The 18,083-nt window shown below is 43.7% G+C and overlaps 1 protein-coding gene across 1 annotated transcript in view; it reads left to right on the top strand.

Moving 5' to 3' along the window:
* Nucleotides 1-201: 201 nt before the first annotated feature.
* Nucleotides 202-18,083, top strand: part of LOC126456323 (trypsin delta-like) — a 44,796-nt gene continuing 26,914 nt past the window's right edge. Inside the window, exons 1-2 of the mRNA XM_050092076.1 lie at nucleotides 202-354; nucleotides 10,410-10,498. Coding sequence (XP_049948033.1) covers nucleotides 202-354; nucleotides 10,410-10,498 — 242 coding nt within the window. The remainder of the gene's footprint in view (nucleotides 355-10,409; nucleotides 10,499-18,083) is intronic.

The following is an 18,083-nucleotide window of genomic DNA, read 5'->3' as shown; positions in this document are numbered from 1 at the left end:
GCATCAGTTTATTTATTAAATTTCCAAAATGCTAGTAAATATCAGGTAATCAAGTACAACACCTTTGTCCTCTCTGCAGATTGTTATTGGTACATTTTTTTTAAAGAGATTTCATTAGTCATTTAATTCACTGTAACTTACGTGCACACCAGAACACTCAAGACGGCAGCTCAAGGAGTATCACCTGCTTCATCCTCGGGAATGTCGATGTTGACGTATGAAATGAGGACAGCGGACGAAGTGGACATTTCGATTGTTTCAGGCCGTACGGCGCGCCACGGCCCTTCAGTGTCGGTGGTCAATGGGCGAATCATCAACGGCGTGGACGCCGCTCCTGGGGAATTCCCTGCACAGGTGAGTTCCTTTGCAAGGGGCTGCACGATGTGAGTCACGTGCTTGACAAGTTTTTACTAATCGTCTCCTAGTCGTATTTTTCCCACGATTCTATATCTCATTCCTTTTGCCGGGTTCCTTGACAGAAGTTAAATAGCAGCATTCTGCTTATGTCAGACACAACCCAATTGAACAAAATTAGTAGTCACTCCCTTAAGCCAGTGGCACCTCATGACGAGTTGTACTCTCACAGTAAAAGCAAGTGAAATTGCCTGACAATGAAAGAAGTGTGGTGTCTACATTCAGAAGACTGTTTACAAGTTTACCACATCTAATAGTCATACTAGCCGAAGCGTAGGTCATATTAGCTGATACGTATTAAATCTGATTTCACAGCAACTAGTAAGATATTAAAACGTGATGTCGTAGTCCGTGTGGAGCGGTGTAGATGGTGCAGAACTGATACCAACAGGTCACGTAACCCTCCGTTGCTAATGTAAATCGAAGCAAATATGTTGTGTGTATTTGCCAGATGGTTGTATGTGCAGAGGTCCGGAAACACGCGTGACGAAGCGAAGCGATCCGTTGCAAGTAGACTTGTAAAATTGCTGTAGGCTACTGTAGATCATCGTAACTAAGCGTAGACTACAGTAGTTCTCCAAGTAGCTTTGGTCAGTTAAGAATGTAACCGTGTTACCTGTACGTTAGGTGTGTTGCGTACCTGTTGATCGTTACCTCATTTAGGACGCATTGTTTGCGTGCGCAGTCAGTGTCTTGCTAGATTCCCCTAGAAACTGAAGCGGAGAACCGTCAAGAAACTGAATGAAATATACAAAGGGCCGCGTAGACTACGGAACGTTTTGATTCTACACAGTTGTCCTCCTGTCTGTTACTTAAAAATAAGCCGGCCGGTGTGGCCGTGCGGTTAAAGGCGCTTCAGTCTGGAACCGCGTGACCGCTACGGTCGCAGGTTCGAATCCTGCCTCGGGCATGGATGTGTGTGATGTCCTTAGGTTAGTTAGGTTTAATTAGTTCTAAGTTCTAGGCGACTGATGACCTCAGAAGTTAAGTCGCATAGTGCTCAGAGCCATTTTTGAACTTAAAAATAAACAGTTACTGCCAATGCTTAATTGAGATTTTATTTGATGATTTCTAGCGAAACCGCTAAACAAATTTCGCAATTATCAGTGATAAGAGGAAACTCTTGCCTTTGATCGTGATGAAGAAAGTTCTAGTGAGTACAAAAGAACAAGAATAATTATACAGGATGGAGAAAAATTGTGTCACGAAATTTTAACCCTCTTCAGCTGATGCCAGAAGGAACCAAAATTATTAATTTTGTGTAGGTCGACAACGCACAATTTTTAAACTACGGAAAGTTGGTGCCACGCGCTCCGATTGGCCGCGGGATTTCCCTGTTTCCGGATGCTCTGGCCAACGCATGACTGCGAATGCTTTGCCTGTCTGAAATGGAGTTGCATCCAAGGCACGCTCGGTGGCAGCGCGCCAGCCTTCCACTCTGGGGGCCTGGGAGCGAATCCACTGGGGTCCCGACACATCCTTTCTAGTTTCATGATAAGACATTCCGGGAAGAAACGCGTCAACAGCTGTTAGTTCGCGTACAGAAAGTCTTTTACAACTTGTGTCGGCCCTGAAGAAGGTTTCTTTTTGGTAGCTACGACATCGTTTACTTATAGCAGGTGCTCCAACTGGCGGCCCTCTGACGCGACACAAGCTTGGTAACGTCGCACGTTGTTTTGCCGGACTCTTTCAAAGATTCCTGGCATTACCCTGATGTGATTGGCGGCATATTGAATGCGATCCATTAATTCCTCCTCGTTTCTTGGTGGTTTGCGTCCGAGTGGGCGAACTACAACCTTGAAGAATCCCCACAGGAAAAAGTCCGGTGGCGTGAGGTCTGGTGATCGTGGGGGTCATGTCCTACGAGCACCTCTGCCAATTACCCGGCCGACGAAGAGTTCATTTAAATATCCGCGCACAGCACCACTGTTATGTGCGGGTGCCCCCTCGTGTTGCAACCACATGTGTAGTCGTGTGTCCAGGTGAACATCTTCCAGCAGTCCGAGTACAGTTTCTTACAAAAAGTGAAGGTAATTTTCCCCGATAAGTCGAGGAGGTAGACGGACCGTCCCAACCACCCACAATGCCTGCCAAAATGTGGAGCGAAGATAGTTCCTGATGTACGTCGACGAACGTGAAGTTAGGATTTCCCCTGACCCAGTAATGAATGTTTCGAGTGTTGTAAAGGCCATTCCGATGGAAGGTGCACTCGTCGGTGAACAACACAACAGCAGGGACGGCGGGATCTCGCGCAACACGTCGCAGAAACCACCGGCAAAACCGTAGCCTGCGCTCATAGTTCGTCACAGGATTTATGTCTCGGGCAGAGTGGAAACTAAATGCATACTGGCCGTCATCCCTCAAAACTTCCCTGATCAACCGATGAGTGACCCCCATATCGTGTCCAACAGCTCGATTACTTGTAGGTGCTTCCTCGAAGCGCTCGAGAACAGCCTCTTCAAATGAAGCACCCTGTCGTGTTGGAGGTCTTCCAGCATCACCATGATATCCCGCAAACGAGCCTGTTCCGCCAGGTCGCCAGTGAATTGCTGTAAACGTTTGCAGGCGTGGGTGGCGTCTTGCTGGGTTCCGTTCTTCATGAAATCGTCGAGCTTCATGCGCACTACCGTCGGCTAGACCACAAACAAAAACCATATCTCGTTGTTCTTCAAACTGTGCCGCCATGCTTACTATACGACTAAATCGCAGGTGGCGTGTGTTTGCTCCGAAGCGAAGCTTATGTGTGAATGCCTCTGACGTGAGGTGGAGACAAACAGCAAGGCCTATTCGACACGTGCGCGTATCATGTTGGAGCAGTGACGGGGCTAGGGACGTTTGTACGTGTGAAGCGACAACCATAGCGCTGCCCGCCAAAAGACGAAAAGCAACAGGGCAATCCCACGGCCAATCGGAGAGCGTGGCGCCAAGTTTCTGTAGTTTAAAAACGGTGCGTTGTCAGCCTACAAAACATTGGTAATTTTGGTTCCTACTGGCATCAGCTATCTATGGTTAAAATTTCGTGACACTATTTTTCTCCATCCTGTAGAGGTTTTTTATTACTTTTTTTTTTACGCCTGTACACGTAAATTGCGCTTGCACCAAAAGTAACTGCTTTCATTACATAAAAGTGCAGACATTACGCGATGAACTAATTTTTATTACTTATAAAATGCGGTTTACATTTTGTAAGGATATATAATACAAACTAAAGCTGAATGATGTGCGATTCTAATTATGCGCAAAACAAACAAACAAACAAGAAACGAAGAGAAATCGTCGGCTCCCAGTTCATTTCTCACACATTCATGTATGCTGCTGCGCTGCCAATGCTACCGGTAATCCTACCATTTACTACGTCGTTCATGTATTGTCTCAAAACTACCGAACCTTAGTTTTTAGTTCTGTGCAACTGTAATTGCGGTCTGCAGTTGGTCGCTCGTCTTCACATAGCCACGCACAGTCACAAACGTTCACTGCATTGTAAACCACTTTCGTTCGGTCACAAAAGAAATTTTCGATGTCACCTTATGTTCTGATTTACAGCATTCGAAAACAAATACACGTTTTGCAAAGTACATGATTGTACCATGAGAGAGGAAGTCAACCATAATAACCACTTCAGAATCCCAGATGACCGTCACCGTGACTTCACTGGCTGAGGGCCCGGCTTTGAACATTTTCTTCCGACGAGAACTGGTGGAGGAGTGTTTCAGTCCTACCAGTAGAGACGTCCAGTTGAGCAGCGAGGCGTTTGATTGTGAACCGTCTAGCACCTCAGAGTGTCTGGACGTTCCAACATCGCTGAAGTCACAGCTGTGTGCGACCGGCCAGCACGCAGAAGATCGGGCAGGTTTGAGGGACCTCGTTGCGATGATGACACGTGCCTCGCCCAACGACTCACCGTGCTCTTGTTCACTGCCGCGTCTCCGTAGACATTCTACAAGCGCCAATGAATATCTGCGGTGTTCTGGTTTTCTAACAAAAGAAACTCAATGACAACTCTCTGCTTGGAACGCACCTTCGTTACAGACGCAATTTTGAAGGCTACGAATAGTACCACCAGCTATCGGAACTTCATGAAACCACAGGGGCCGAAGTGGTAGTATTCCACGATGTCTCACAACAAATTTAATTTTTTTTGAACTGAAATTTGCCGAAAAAGAAAAATGTGTTGCATTACGTATTGAACGTTCCTCTTACAAGCAGATAAAGCTGCACGTCTCCAATGGGCCAAACACAGAAAGCGGACATTAGCTGGCTAGAGGTGGGTAGTGTGGTGCGACGAGTTGCGATGAAGCCTCTTTCCAAATGATGCCAGCGACTGAATGCACCGACGGCTACATGAGGCGTTTAATACGACGTGTATGGAGGATTCATTTCAGGCCAGACTTGGTTCTGTGACGTTTTACCGATGTTTTTCGTACCGTGACTTGGGCCCACTCGTGCAAAATGCCGTGTACATGAACCACACACCTTTTAAGCATTCTTGATGACGAAGGGATGTCTTTTCCTCTACATCTTCGTGGCCATGTGCTCGGACACTCGTCTTCCAAGATGTTCGACAGAGCTGCATGCATACTTTCCTTATTTGACGAATACGTAAACACTATTCCGCACAAGGACTGACCCGCTACGTCATCCTAATCTTAATATAGTAGAAAATGTCTGGGACTACTTGGAAGAGCGGATGAAACATAGTAGTCAATATCCCAGCAACTTGGCAGCACTCTGGAATCCAGTCACCAGTAAGTGGCTTCCTCTGAAGAAAACTTGTGGACTGTCTTCCTCGCCAAGCTGAGAGCGTTATAACGGCTACAGGCTGTGTTACAATGTATTAGCGTCATGTCGTTAGCTTTTTGTTCGGTTCTCTTACGTGTCTTACAATGAAAAAGGACAATCAATTTTTTGTTGTATGAGAACAATGCGGAGAATGAAGAAATTCACATTTCTTTTTAGGCTCTCCAAACCTGTGGCTTGGAAAGTCAAAATACGAAGCTTCTCTGACAGTAATACGCTTGGAAACACAATAGGTTTGCCATCCGTCCCGTTTATGTACGGATCGTCTCTACTTTTAGATAATTGTTTCCTGTCCCCATATGCTTATTACGGGACGCCCTCTAGTCCCCACTCTTTCGGTTTATGTATGAAGATAGTAATTGTTCTCGAATGTTGATGACCGTGCATAGAGGTATATCAACAACACCTGTCGGCAGCTGAGGGTTTCAAAAAATAGTTCAAATGGCTCTGAGCACTATGGGACTTAACATCTGATGTCATCAGTCCCCTAGAAGTTAGAACTACTTAAACCTAACTAACCTAAGGACATCGCACACATCCATGCCCGAGGCAGGATTCGAACCTGCGACCGTAGCGGTCGCACGGTTCCAGCTGAGGGTTTCAATTAATTATCATTTATTCTAGAAAAGCTGCACAGTCAATAATGGTATCTGTTCTTTCGAGAACAGTTACTGTCTTCGTACATATAGTTAAAAAGGCTACCTAGCCATTGACCTTTGTCTGTGCGAATGCGCACAGGTTGCCCTAACTCTTATGGGAATAGCCACCTTAGTGTGCGAGAGTAATGAGTGGGTGGACGAATATCTATCAGGTACATTACGTATGTTGATGTGGACAATTGGGAGTGTGGGTCACACGGGAAGCGTGCAAGGGATAAGTCCCTTCAGTCGCACTGTTCATCTGTGTCCTCGGTATGCCGGCACGGTAGCTCAGCGTGTTCGGTCAGATGGTTAGCTGCCCTCTGTAATAAAAAAACTGAGTTAATCGATCAACGACGAACTTAAAACGGGTGTTTTACAACGTCCGCCCCGAGCAGATGCAACGAACGAAAACGAATAAGATGAGATTAAAAAAAATGGATAGAGCGTCTTCCGTGTAAGCAGAAGATCCTGGGTTCGAGTCCTGGTCGGGGCACACATTTTCAGCTCTCCCCATCGAGGTATATCAACAACACTTGTCGGCAGCTGAGGATTTCAATTAACTATCTTTTGGTTTATTTTAACAGTTTTACTTTTCTTCATATTGCATAATTTTTCTTGCATACTCTTACGTTTATCGTTTCACTGTTGTTAGCCAAAGCCAGTACGTGCAAAATACACAAGAGAACAACAAAACTAGGGGTATAAAATTTAATTGTTTCACCGTTGCGTTTGCATAACAGTGTTGAAGAGGCGGTGGTATTTTTTGGAATGATCGAGTGAAGGAGTATTGGGGTGTATCGTATAACTCAATAAATTGTATTCCACGTAACGTGTAAACGTGTAACGAATAGCAGAGAGCTGCAATTACGAATGAAATCCTTTAATATGAATTTGCAATTTGTAAGTTCTGAAAACAGCGATGACTGTTTCTACACCTGATAAGAGAGCTACCAAATCGTCTGTCCTATAATGTGGAAGCCTAACGTACTTTTTCCTAGTGAATCCACAAATGTTTTCAATTTCTCGACAGGTGGATCAGTCACGATGATCGACAGATATGATCTTGTAACGTTATCCAACATGGCTTACATATAGTAATACTGCTAAAGGCTGAAACCAAGTGGAAACTGCAACCGTTATTTTTTCCATGAGTGTACACCTCTGCTGTGTGGTCAAATAACGATGTCACACTGCTGGGTAAAATATTCCAGGCAGGGACTACTCAGAAAGACGTTGTCGTCAGCAATATTATAACTGACGTTCTACGCAGTGGGACATTTAATGTTAGGGCCCTTAATCGGGTAGGTAGGCTAGCGAATTTTAAAAGGTATATTGGTCGGTTGAAGTTACATAGAGAAGGCAATATAAAGTACAGTGCCAGGAAGAACAGGACTTTTGATCAGGTTAGTACTGGGTTATAGGGATAAAGTAGAAGTAGGTATAATAACGAATAAGAAAACAGGAATGATTCAATGAACAACATAGTGAAGTTTTTCTAGACGAAAATGAGTTGGGAGATGTGATACTGCTATAAGAAATTGACATAGCACTGAAAGAACTAAGCTGAAATAATGTCAATGAAGTAGACAACATTCCCTCAGAATTTGTGATATCCTTGGGAGAGTCAGATGTGACAAAATCACACGATCTGTCGTGTAAGATAGACCACACAAGAAGACTTTAAGAAGAAAGTAATGATTCGAGTTCCAAAGAAGACAACTGCTGCAAGTATGAGTGATACTGAACTTTCAGTTTAGTCACATGTAATCGTAAAATACTGACACGGACTATTTAGAGAAAAATGACAAAAATGGTATAATCTGATCTCGGGGATGGTCAGTTTGGGTTCTGGAGAAATGTAGCAACATGCGAAGACATACTGGCCTTATGACTAGCCTTAGAAAACCGGTGTAAGAAACTTCCTAGCAGATTAAAACTGTTTGCAGACCGAGACTCGAACTCGGGACCTTTGCCTTTCGCGAGCAGGTGCTCTACCATCTGAGCTACCCAAACACGACTCACGACCGACCCTCACAGCTTCAATTCTGCCAATACCTTGTCTCCTACCTTCCAAACTTCACAGAAAATAGGCAAACAAATGCTCGTAGAAATTGTAGTCATATACACACATCAAAAAAGTTTTTCATCATCCCAGTTCCCAGAACTCCTAAAGATAGACGTTGATTGTGGATATAGTGTCACAGATACAGTGTCTTTGACTGTTCAGTCACTAAACCCGTCCAAATATGTACACAACCATGCATGAGCAGCGCCCATTCGACGGAGGGGGTCCGACAGCCGATCAGTTCCAGTCATTTCCCCAAGAAGGAGGTACACGACTCGTGTTGTCTATAGTTCAACCATGCACAGACGATCAATATCGCGGTTCGGTCACGTCCACATTGTTACTTTGTGCCATAGGACGTCGTGTTACGACTCAAACTGTGCGCAATATGCTGCATGATGCGCAACTTCACTCCCGACGTCCATGGCGAAGTCCATCTTTGCAACCACGACACCATGCAGAGCGGTACAGAAAAGGCCCAACAGCATGCTGAATAGACCTCTCGGGATTGGCAACATGTTCTCTTCATCGATGAGTGTAGTATATGCCTTGAACCAGACAATCGTCGCAGACGTGTTTGGAGGCAGCCCGGTCAGGCTGAACGCCTTAGACACACCGTCCAGCGAGCGCAGCAAGGTGTAGGTTCCTTGCTGTTTTAGGGTGGCATTATGTGGGGCCGACATATGCCGCTGGTGGTCATGGAAGGCATCGTAACTGCTGTATGATACGTGAATTCCTTCCTCCGAGCGACAGTGCAACCATATCGGAAGCATAGTGGCGAGACATTCGTCTTCATGGACGACAATTCGCGCACCCATCGTACACATCTTGTGAATGACTTCCTTCAGGATAAAGACATCGCTCGACTAGAGTGGCCAGCATCTTCTCCAGGCATGAACCATCTCGAACTTGCCTTGGATAGGTTGAAAAAGGCTATTTATGGACAACCTAACTCACCAACCACTCTGAGAGTTCGACGCCGAATCGCAGTTGAGGAGTAGGACAATCTGCACCAACAGTACCTTGATGGACTTGTGGATAGTATGCCACGACGAATGCAGACATTCATCAATGCAAGAGGACATACTAGAGGTACTGGTGTCTACAGCAATCTGGACCACCCCCTCTGAAGGTCTCGCTACATGGTGGTACAACATGCAATGTGTGGTTTTCGTGAGCAATAAAAAAGTGGGAAATAATGTTGATGTTGATCTCTATTCCAATTTTCTGTACAGGTTCCGGAACCCTCGGAACCGAGGTAATGCAAAACATTTTTTGATGTGTATAGAAAACTAATGAAAATTTTGAATGGAATACATTATTTGAAATACACAAAATAGCAAGGGTAAAATACATCGAGTAAAAGCTTATTTACAATTAGTACAGAAACCAGAGTGCAGTTATAAGAGTCGAGAGGCATGATAGGGAAGCAGTGGTTGCGAAGGGTGTGAGACAGACCTATAGCATGTTATTCAATCTGCACATTGAGCAAGGAGTAAAGGAAACCAATGAAAAATTTGGAGAGGAAATTAAATTTCGGGGACAAGGAATAAAACTTTGAGATTTGTCGATGACATTATACTTCTGTCAGAGACAGTAAGACCAGCTGAATGAAATTAATAGTATCTTGAGATGTTATGAATTTGAACAAAAACGAAACAAGAGTAATGGAATGTTAAATCAAATGGCTGTGAAGGAATTCGGTTACGAAATGACACAGTGAAATTAGTAGATGAGCTTTGCTATTTGGTCAGCAAAATAACTGATGATGCGCGAAATAGAGAGGATGTGAAATTTAGACAGGCAACAGCAAGAAAAGTGTTTCTGGAAAAGAGGAATTTATTAACATTTAATGTAAATTTAAATGCCAGGAAATTTCTTCTCAACGCATTTGTCTAGATTGTAAATTTCTATGGAAGTGAAGTGTTGACGATAAACAGTTATGACAAGACGAGAATAGAAGCTGTCGAAATGTGCAGCTCCAAAAAAAATTCTGAAGATTGAATGGAAAGATCGATTAACTAATGACGAATTACTGAATCTAAATGGAGGAAAACGAAATTTATAGCAAAATTTGACTAAAATAAGGGATCGGTTGTTGCGACACATCCTGAAGCTTGAGGGGGTTGTTAATTTTGTAGTGTAGGAATTAGGTGGGGGGGGGGGGGGGTAAATATTGTATAGGGAGAACAGGAGACCAACGGATGAGTACCGTGATCAGGTTGCAATGAATTTCAGTTGCAAGTTGCGGAGATGAAAACGTTTGCACAGGATACGGTTGCACGGAGAGTCGCATCATACCAATATTTGGGCTGAAGACCACAACAACAAGGACTTGAATGGGTAAATAGCCAGCAGCTATCTAGCTAGATACCACGTGCTTTATGTGTGGTCTCGCTTTTGGATTAGAAGTGGAATGTCCCTGATTTTGTTTTATAAAAATGCTTTCTTCCAGTATGTAACTTTCCTAATATACGTTCATGGTGTTCCAGCTGTCCATGCAGACTGATGGGCGGCACTTCTGTGGAGCGTCCATCCTGAACGAGAACTGGGCCATAACTGCGGCGCATTGCTTCGACAAGTGAGTATGGTTGCAGTATAAAGAGCTTTACTAGCGCATTCACTAGTTTGTATTATCGTACAGGCACGATATCCATATTTCATACCAGTGCCTTGTTCCTCAAGCATGCACATCTATGAGGAAAAGTTAAGGTAAATATCATGTCCCAGATCGCTGTGAGATCTACATATATTTCGTTGTTTCCTCATAAAAGGCGCGCCCCCATCAGTAATTTCTTAAATCAAGAACACATTTGGATATATTCATGCTGATTTTGATTTGTATGGCCAGGATTGCAGATCCACGGTTTCACTTGTCTGAATGATACGAAATGCTTGAAACAAACAAGAACCTAGCATAATATTGTTTATCATCATTCAGCACAAAAAAGCATATTGCTGAAAGATGGCGCTATCAGTGTTATCACCACAGTATTTAATAGAATCGGATCATGTGAAACCGTTGCTCATGTTACTCTGCTAGTAACTTGACAAGCTCACTGAAAACTGTGCAGAACTTCCCACCTTCAGTGAGTGGCCGTGCTGGTTTGCGACGTCATTCTACCCTTCGTCAGGATTACAAACTCTCTAAGGAATTAATGATCACTTTCCAATTTCCAGTTTTAACTATAATTCAGTGGATCAAATTAGATTTCTCATTTTTTGTATCTGAATCATGTTTATAATACCTACATTAGTAAACAGCTAAAACAGTTCTTCGATGCCACATGCTTGTGCCTTTCTAACAGCTGTGAGTATTTCACATATTTATTGACTGAAAGTTAAACTGATGTCATAATCCACTTCTTAAGAAATGCAGCTACTTATTTCGTAAAACTTTCCCGCATGCTGCAGTGGCTCAGTCTCTTTTAGCCGAACTCTGCAGATACACCGCCGCAACAGAAGTGAAGCACCTACAATGCATGGTCAAATGTCAGCATAATCTCTTACAGCCGGCCGGGGTGACCGAGCGGTTCTAGGCGCTACAATCTGGAACCGCGCGACTGCTACGGTCGCAGGTTCGAATCCTGCCTCGGGCATGGATGTGTGTGATGTCCTTAGGTTAGTTAGGTTTAAGTAGTTCTAAGTTCTAGGGGACTGATGAACTCAGAAGTTAAGTTCCATAGTGCTCAGAACCATTTGAACCATAATCTCTTACATCTAAATAACACGTTCGCAGCACCTTTGCAACAGTCAGTATGTGCCCAAGGTTGTACCTCATCCTGAATGTAGTATCCATAGGAAAAAGTGACTTTCAATTAAATATATCACAGGTTTTAGCAACATTGCGTGTTTATTGTGTGATACTTACATAACATGACGAGCGACAAGCGGAACTTTACCAAAACCATTCACTTTTTGATTAACAAACTTATGCCGAACTTACCAGCAGATACACTGCCTGACAAAAGAAATGAAGGACCCACAGTAAATGGTTGGATGTCAATGTAACTTCTTAAACGTACACAACTCTGGTGGGAATGTAAATAAATAGAGTTGCAATTATCTGTGACAGGTTGAACGGCCATCAGGGAGCAATAGCGTTGTTACAAAACCTGACAGACTATATAAGGACCTTGAACGCTGTCACTTGGCGAGTGATCATTGTGAAGGAGACGGTGATTGCATCTACTCGTCTGAGACAGCGCAGTTAGAGACTGACAGAGCTTAAAATGGCCTCATTATTTGGTCTCCATTTGGCCAAAAAGTGCAGTACCCAGATTAGTGGGGCATTCGGCTGTGGCAGTGACCGGATGTGGACGCCTTCGGAACGTGAGAGCAGGCCTACCCGTCCTATCGATCACGTATGACTACGACAAGGAAGTATCGCCGTATTGTGTACTCAGCACACCTTAATCCCTCACATCTGCGCCTGACAACTCAGAACAAAAGTGACTCCCTTCAGTATTCTGTCATCCCACACCATTGTTGGGACACTAGCGGAACCGGACCAAAGGAACTACAGTCCCGTGTGTAGACAGCTGATAACACCAAAACACAAACGGCTACGTCTTGAGTGGTGTTGTGACCAGGAAGCATGGATTCCTGACGAATGGCGATGCATTGTCTTTAGCGATATATCGCAGCCATACTACCCTGGATGATCACTATCAGTGAGCACAGCGGTGACCTGGGAAGAAGTTCCTTTTTTAAAGGCAAGGCCCTTTTTACTCCTGGTGTTTGGATGCATGGAGCTACCCGGTATGACTTCACGTGACGGATGGTAGTGACTGAGGAAACTCTGACGTCAGAGAGGAACGTCACGTATACCCTGTGTCGTCATGTGTTGCCTTTCACGCAACAGTGTTGCAGTGCCATATTTCAACAGGATAATGCTCGTCCACTCATGGATCATGTACCTATGAACTGTCTGCGTGAAGTTGAGGTACTCCAGTGGCCGTCAAGATTCCTAGATATGTACCCAATAGAACATGGATGGGACCAGCTCCGACGTCAACACTATCGCAGTTCCAGCAATGAGGATATCAAGGAGCAGTTACAACAGTTGTGGGCCAGACAACCTTGTAGGTTGTTTTACGTATATGTTAGTTGTATGTTATATGTCATTATATGTTGCTATACGTTATGTTAAAAGTTGTTTTAGTTACGTGTTCGCCTGGAAATACGGCTTTTAGTGTCACGAAGCCTTCAATAATGAAGGACTAAATACAGCTGAAGCGGTTTATTAATGTCCAACATGAATTGTGGGCCAATGTGCCTCAGGAGAAGTACAACGTCTTTATGATATCATTCCCAACAGAATAAGTTCTTGCACAAGGCCTGAAGCGGCGCAACGTCTTACGGATAAGTGTGAACATTTGCCAGTGTCTTTGTTAATTTGACTTGATCTGGTAATCTGAAATAACTCTCAAACCGTGACGATTGATTTCGTTTTCTCCTCCACTTTTGGATGCAACTCTTTTTCTGGTAAGCGGAGTAGGTTTCAATTTATTGCCTCTAACTAAGGAACTTTCATAGCTTTTCTATTCCAACAGGCGTCGTTAGGAAAAATATGTTCAAAAATGGTTCAAATGGCTCTGAGCACTATGGGACTCAACTGCTGAGGTCATCAGTCCCCTAGAACTTAGAACCACTTAAACCTAACTAACCTAAGGACATCACACACATCCATGCCCGAGGCAGGAATCGAACCTGCGACCGTAGCAGTCGCGCGGTTCCAGACTGTAGCTCCTAGAACCGCTCGGCCACTCCGGCCGGCGAAAAATATGTAAAGAGGGCCTTTCTGAATCTGGGAAATACGAATTCAGTAACGATTATTAATACAAAGAGTATATTCCTATTTCAAACGAAGACACTCATGGCTCTAATACAGATTTATGAGCATTTTCTTTTCCATTTCTTGAAAAACATTTATGTTTCATTACAGTATATGAGAAATCAGGGAATTGATAGCAGATCTCAGGAAACCAGTTTTTGGTCGCTTGTACAGTAGTTACTCACAAACGGAGTCAGCTGTCTCTTGGTCTGTAGCTGTAATTACATAGGTACTAAGAACCGATGACGCTTCTGCTTCAAAGTATCTCACCTGCTGTTTGAACCAACACTTTAGTGGCAGTATACAAGCGAAACGCAGAGTTCCAACGAAGTCAGCGGATTTTTGTAAGTAATGTGGTCCATGCCAAGTCCGCCGGAGAGGCGGATGTAGGTAAGAGTACGACAAGAGAAGCCTAATTGGACTTAAACTGAAAGTCCCCCTATAACTTGCTGGATACATCTTTTGTAAGGTCAGAGGAACGCAATAGTATTCCACGTTTCATAGGACCATACCTACTGAAGTATTGCGGTGTTCGTAGTAGTTTTTGAGATGAGGACGTACAATGTGTTCAAAAACACGTGTCAGAAACTTTAAGGATTTGTTTTTGACATCAAAATGTTACTGAAAGTTCATGTGAACATGGGTTCAAAAATTTTTTGCTAGGTTTTCTGGAAGAATTTAATATTCATCCCACGAAAATTATTTATTTACGTAACTCTTTTACGTGTATGAATGGATTTATTATTAATGACACAAGAATGACATATTTGACAACACATTTATTAGACAGAAATTGCTCGAAGTGACCACCTTCTGCTTCCATGCAATCTCTGTGACTGCGGTCCATATTTTGTCATATAGTGTGGAAACCGCACGGTGTGTTCCGTATTTGCTCACCCTTTTTCGCTACACTGCCGTAGAACATCTACTTTCATTGCGGTAGTCGAATACACAAAGAATTTTAATTAACCCAAAGGAAAAAAATTTATTGCTTTCAAAGGTGGCAGGACAGGTCAGGCAATGGATCTTCCTCAACCAATACGCCGGTTCGGAAACTGGTTATCAAGTCATTGGCAAACCATCCGTATAAAGTGAGGTGGAGCACTATCATTCATAAACCATATTTGAAGAATTACGTCCAGAGATATTGTTGTTGTTGTGGTCTTCAGTCCTGAGACTGGTTTGATGCAGCTCTCCATGCTACTCTATCCTGTGCAAGCTTCTTCATCTCCCAGTACCTACTGCAACCTACATCCTTCTGAATCTGTTTAGTGTATTCATCTCTTGGTCTCCCCCTACGATTTTTACCCTCCACGCTGCCCTCCAATGCTAAATTTGTAATCCCTTGATGCCTCAGAACTGTCCTACCAACCGGTCCCTTCTTCTTGTCAAGTTGTGCCACAAACTCCCCCTTCTCCCCATTTCTATTCAATACCTCCTCATTAGTTATGTGGTCTACCCATCTAATCTTCAGCACTCTTCTGTAGCACCACATTTCGAAAGCTTCTATTCTCTTCTTGTCCAAAGTATTTATCGTCCATGTTTCACTTCCATACACGGCTACACTCCATACAAATACTTTCAGAAACGACTTCCTGACACTTAAATCTATACTCGATGTTAACAAATTCCTCTTCTTTAGAAACGCTTTCCTTGCCATTGCCAGTCTACATTTTATATCTTCTCTACCTCGACCACCATCAGTTATTTTGCTCCCCAAATAGCAAAACTCCTTTACTACTTTAAGTGTCTCATTTCCTGATCTAATTCCCTCAGCATCACCCGACTTAATTCGACTACATTCCATTATCCTCGTTTTGCTTTTGTTGATGTTCATATTATATCCACCTTTCAAGACACTGTTAATTCCTTTCAACTGTTCTTCCAAGTCCTTTGCTGTCTCTGACAGAATTACAATGTCATGGGCGAACCTCAAAATTTTTAGCACATGAAGGGACTCGTATCTAAGAAGCTGTAAATATATATTGGTTCGGTAAGACCTTCTGGGGGAAATGGGGGACAAATGAGATGATCATGAATCATTCAGTCCCACACGTTGAAGCTGAGTCTCTGTTGATGTATGTCAACTCGCACTTCACGAGTGAACTTAAAAACCCATACGCCAAGAAGTGATTATTACGGTAATTTTAAACCGCGTTAAGCGAAAAGTCAGCCTCAAGCAGTGAATAAGGTACCTGTTAAGAACTACACACTGCCGTAACATGCGTTGACTGAAAGTTATTCTTGGGTCGGAGTCTGCCTAGTTTAATCTTTGCACCCGTTGAAGGTTTTTCGAGTGTACAAAGAAGAGTTTCATGAAGAATTTTCGAAATCTTCATGTGATATATGCTTTCCCTTCTTGCGATTCTTCTTGACGAAGTTTCATCTACACGGCGAAGAACCTGTTCTTCAAGCCCACGCATTCGTTATCCGCGTTGCCTCCCACCATCTGAAACGGGATCCACTAGAAATATGGGCCTCCGCAATGAACTTCTGACGTCACACTAAACGTCTTGTCAGCCACACTTCGCGAACGCTCTGCTCCGTGCAGTAACCACAGGAAATCAGTACGTAACTGAAAAGGTACCCATCAAAGATCTTCTCTTTGTCGTGTGTTATCGAGAGCTTGCATGAATTAAAGAGCACAGTCAAGAATTATTAAACACATCTGACATAGTTACTCACTCCCCCTCCGGAGACTGCTGCTGGCACTCGTAAGAACTGCAGTGTCACGTGCTGAGACGTACGCGCAACAGCCAGTCTTTATCGTGGTCCTCGATCTGCAACTCTCTTCTCAAATGAGCCTGTCTCTCGCAAGCGCTGGAGGAGTCGTACAAACGTTCTTGCAAAAGGCAGCTGCTTCTCAGGGTAACGTTCAGCATGAAGTTGACATGCTGCGTCCACATTCCCACCTACTTCGCTGTATATACACTGAAGCGCCAAACGAACTGACAAGCGTATTCAGATCCATAGATATGTAAACAGGCAGAATACGGCGCTGCCGTAGGCAGCGCCTATGTATGACCAGAAGTGTCTGGCGCGATTGTTAGCTCGTTTACTGCTGCTACAATGGCGGGTTAACTAGATTAAAGTTAGTTTTATGTGGTACCGATGGGATGGGGATTATCCAATACCGCCATTTCACGAGCGTACCGTCACTATCAGGAATCCGGTAAAATATCCAATCTCCGACAACGCTGCGGCCCGAAAAAGATCCTGCAAGAACGCGGCCAAGGAGGACTGAAGAGAATCGTTCACAGAAGTGCACTCCTTTCGCAAATTGATGCCATTTCAGTTCTGGGCCATCAACAAGTGTCAGACTTCGAACTATTCAACGAAACATCATCGATACGAGCTTTCGGAACCAAAGGCCCACTCGTCTACCCTTGATGACTGCACGACACAAAGCTTTACGCCTCGCCTGGGCTCATCAACACCAATATTGGACTGTTGATGACTGGAAACATGTTGCCTGGTTGGACGAGTGTCGTTTCAAATTGTACCGATGGGATGGACGTGTACAGATATGGAGATAACCTCATGAATCCATGGACCCTGGATGGCAGCAAGGAACTGTTGGATCTGGTGGAGGCACTGTTATGGGTGGGGGCGTGTGCAGTTGCAGTGATATGAGACGCTTGATACATCTAGATACGACTCTGACAGGTAAGCATCCTGTCTGATCATGTACATCCATTCATGTCCATTGTGCATTCCGACGGACTTTGGCAATTCCTGCGGGACAATGCGACACCCCACAGATCTACAATTGCTACAGAGTGGCTCCAGGAACACTCTTCTGAGTTTAAGGATACAGGGCCCTTATATATAGTGGAAAAATCGAAATTTTTATGACTTTATTAGATTCCTGATTACACTGATATATACACTATAGGGTTTCAAATGAAAAACGACCTATATATACCAACTTTTAAAGTTACGGTCATGTATGTCGACACGCCCCCTTTATTTCTGATACAGAAACCAATATTATTTCGAAAAGAACTGTGAACTTTCTGTTTACAGCGATTAACACACGATACATTGAATATGTTGGTAACAGTGCAGGTCTGTAAATGATTATCTTTACCAGTATTTAGTTTTGTTTCGCTGAAGCAGTTTGTTCACGTGTTACTGAATGTGTCTTGCCCAAGTGCTACATAAATTTGTAGAAGTACATATCCTTTAGTATGCAATAAATACGACCTATGCCACGCAAGAAATTCAGTAGAAGTAAATTCCGTGGTAACCAGTTCACAAACAAAGCAATCCACACTGTTGAATGTAACCTATGTATCTTTTCTTCAGGGAAGAAACTCCCACATGGCAC

Source organism: Schistocerca serialis, chromosome 1 (assembly GCF_023864345.2).
Source record: "Schistocerca serialis cubense isolate TAMUIC-IGC-003099 chromosome 1, iqSchSeri2.2, whole genome shotgun sequence".
NCBI lineage: Eukaryota > Metazoa > Arthropoda > Insecta > Orthoptera > Acrididae > Schistocerca > Schistocerca serialis.
The sequence above is the reverse complement of the archived record's forward strand: the minus strand, read 5'-3'. Positions and strand labels throughout refer to the sequence as shown.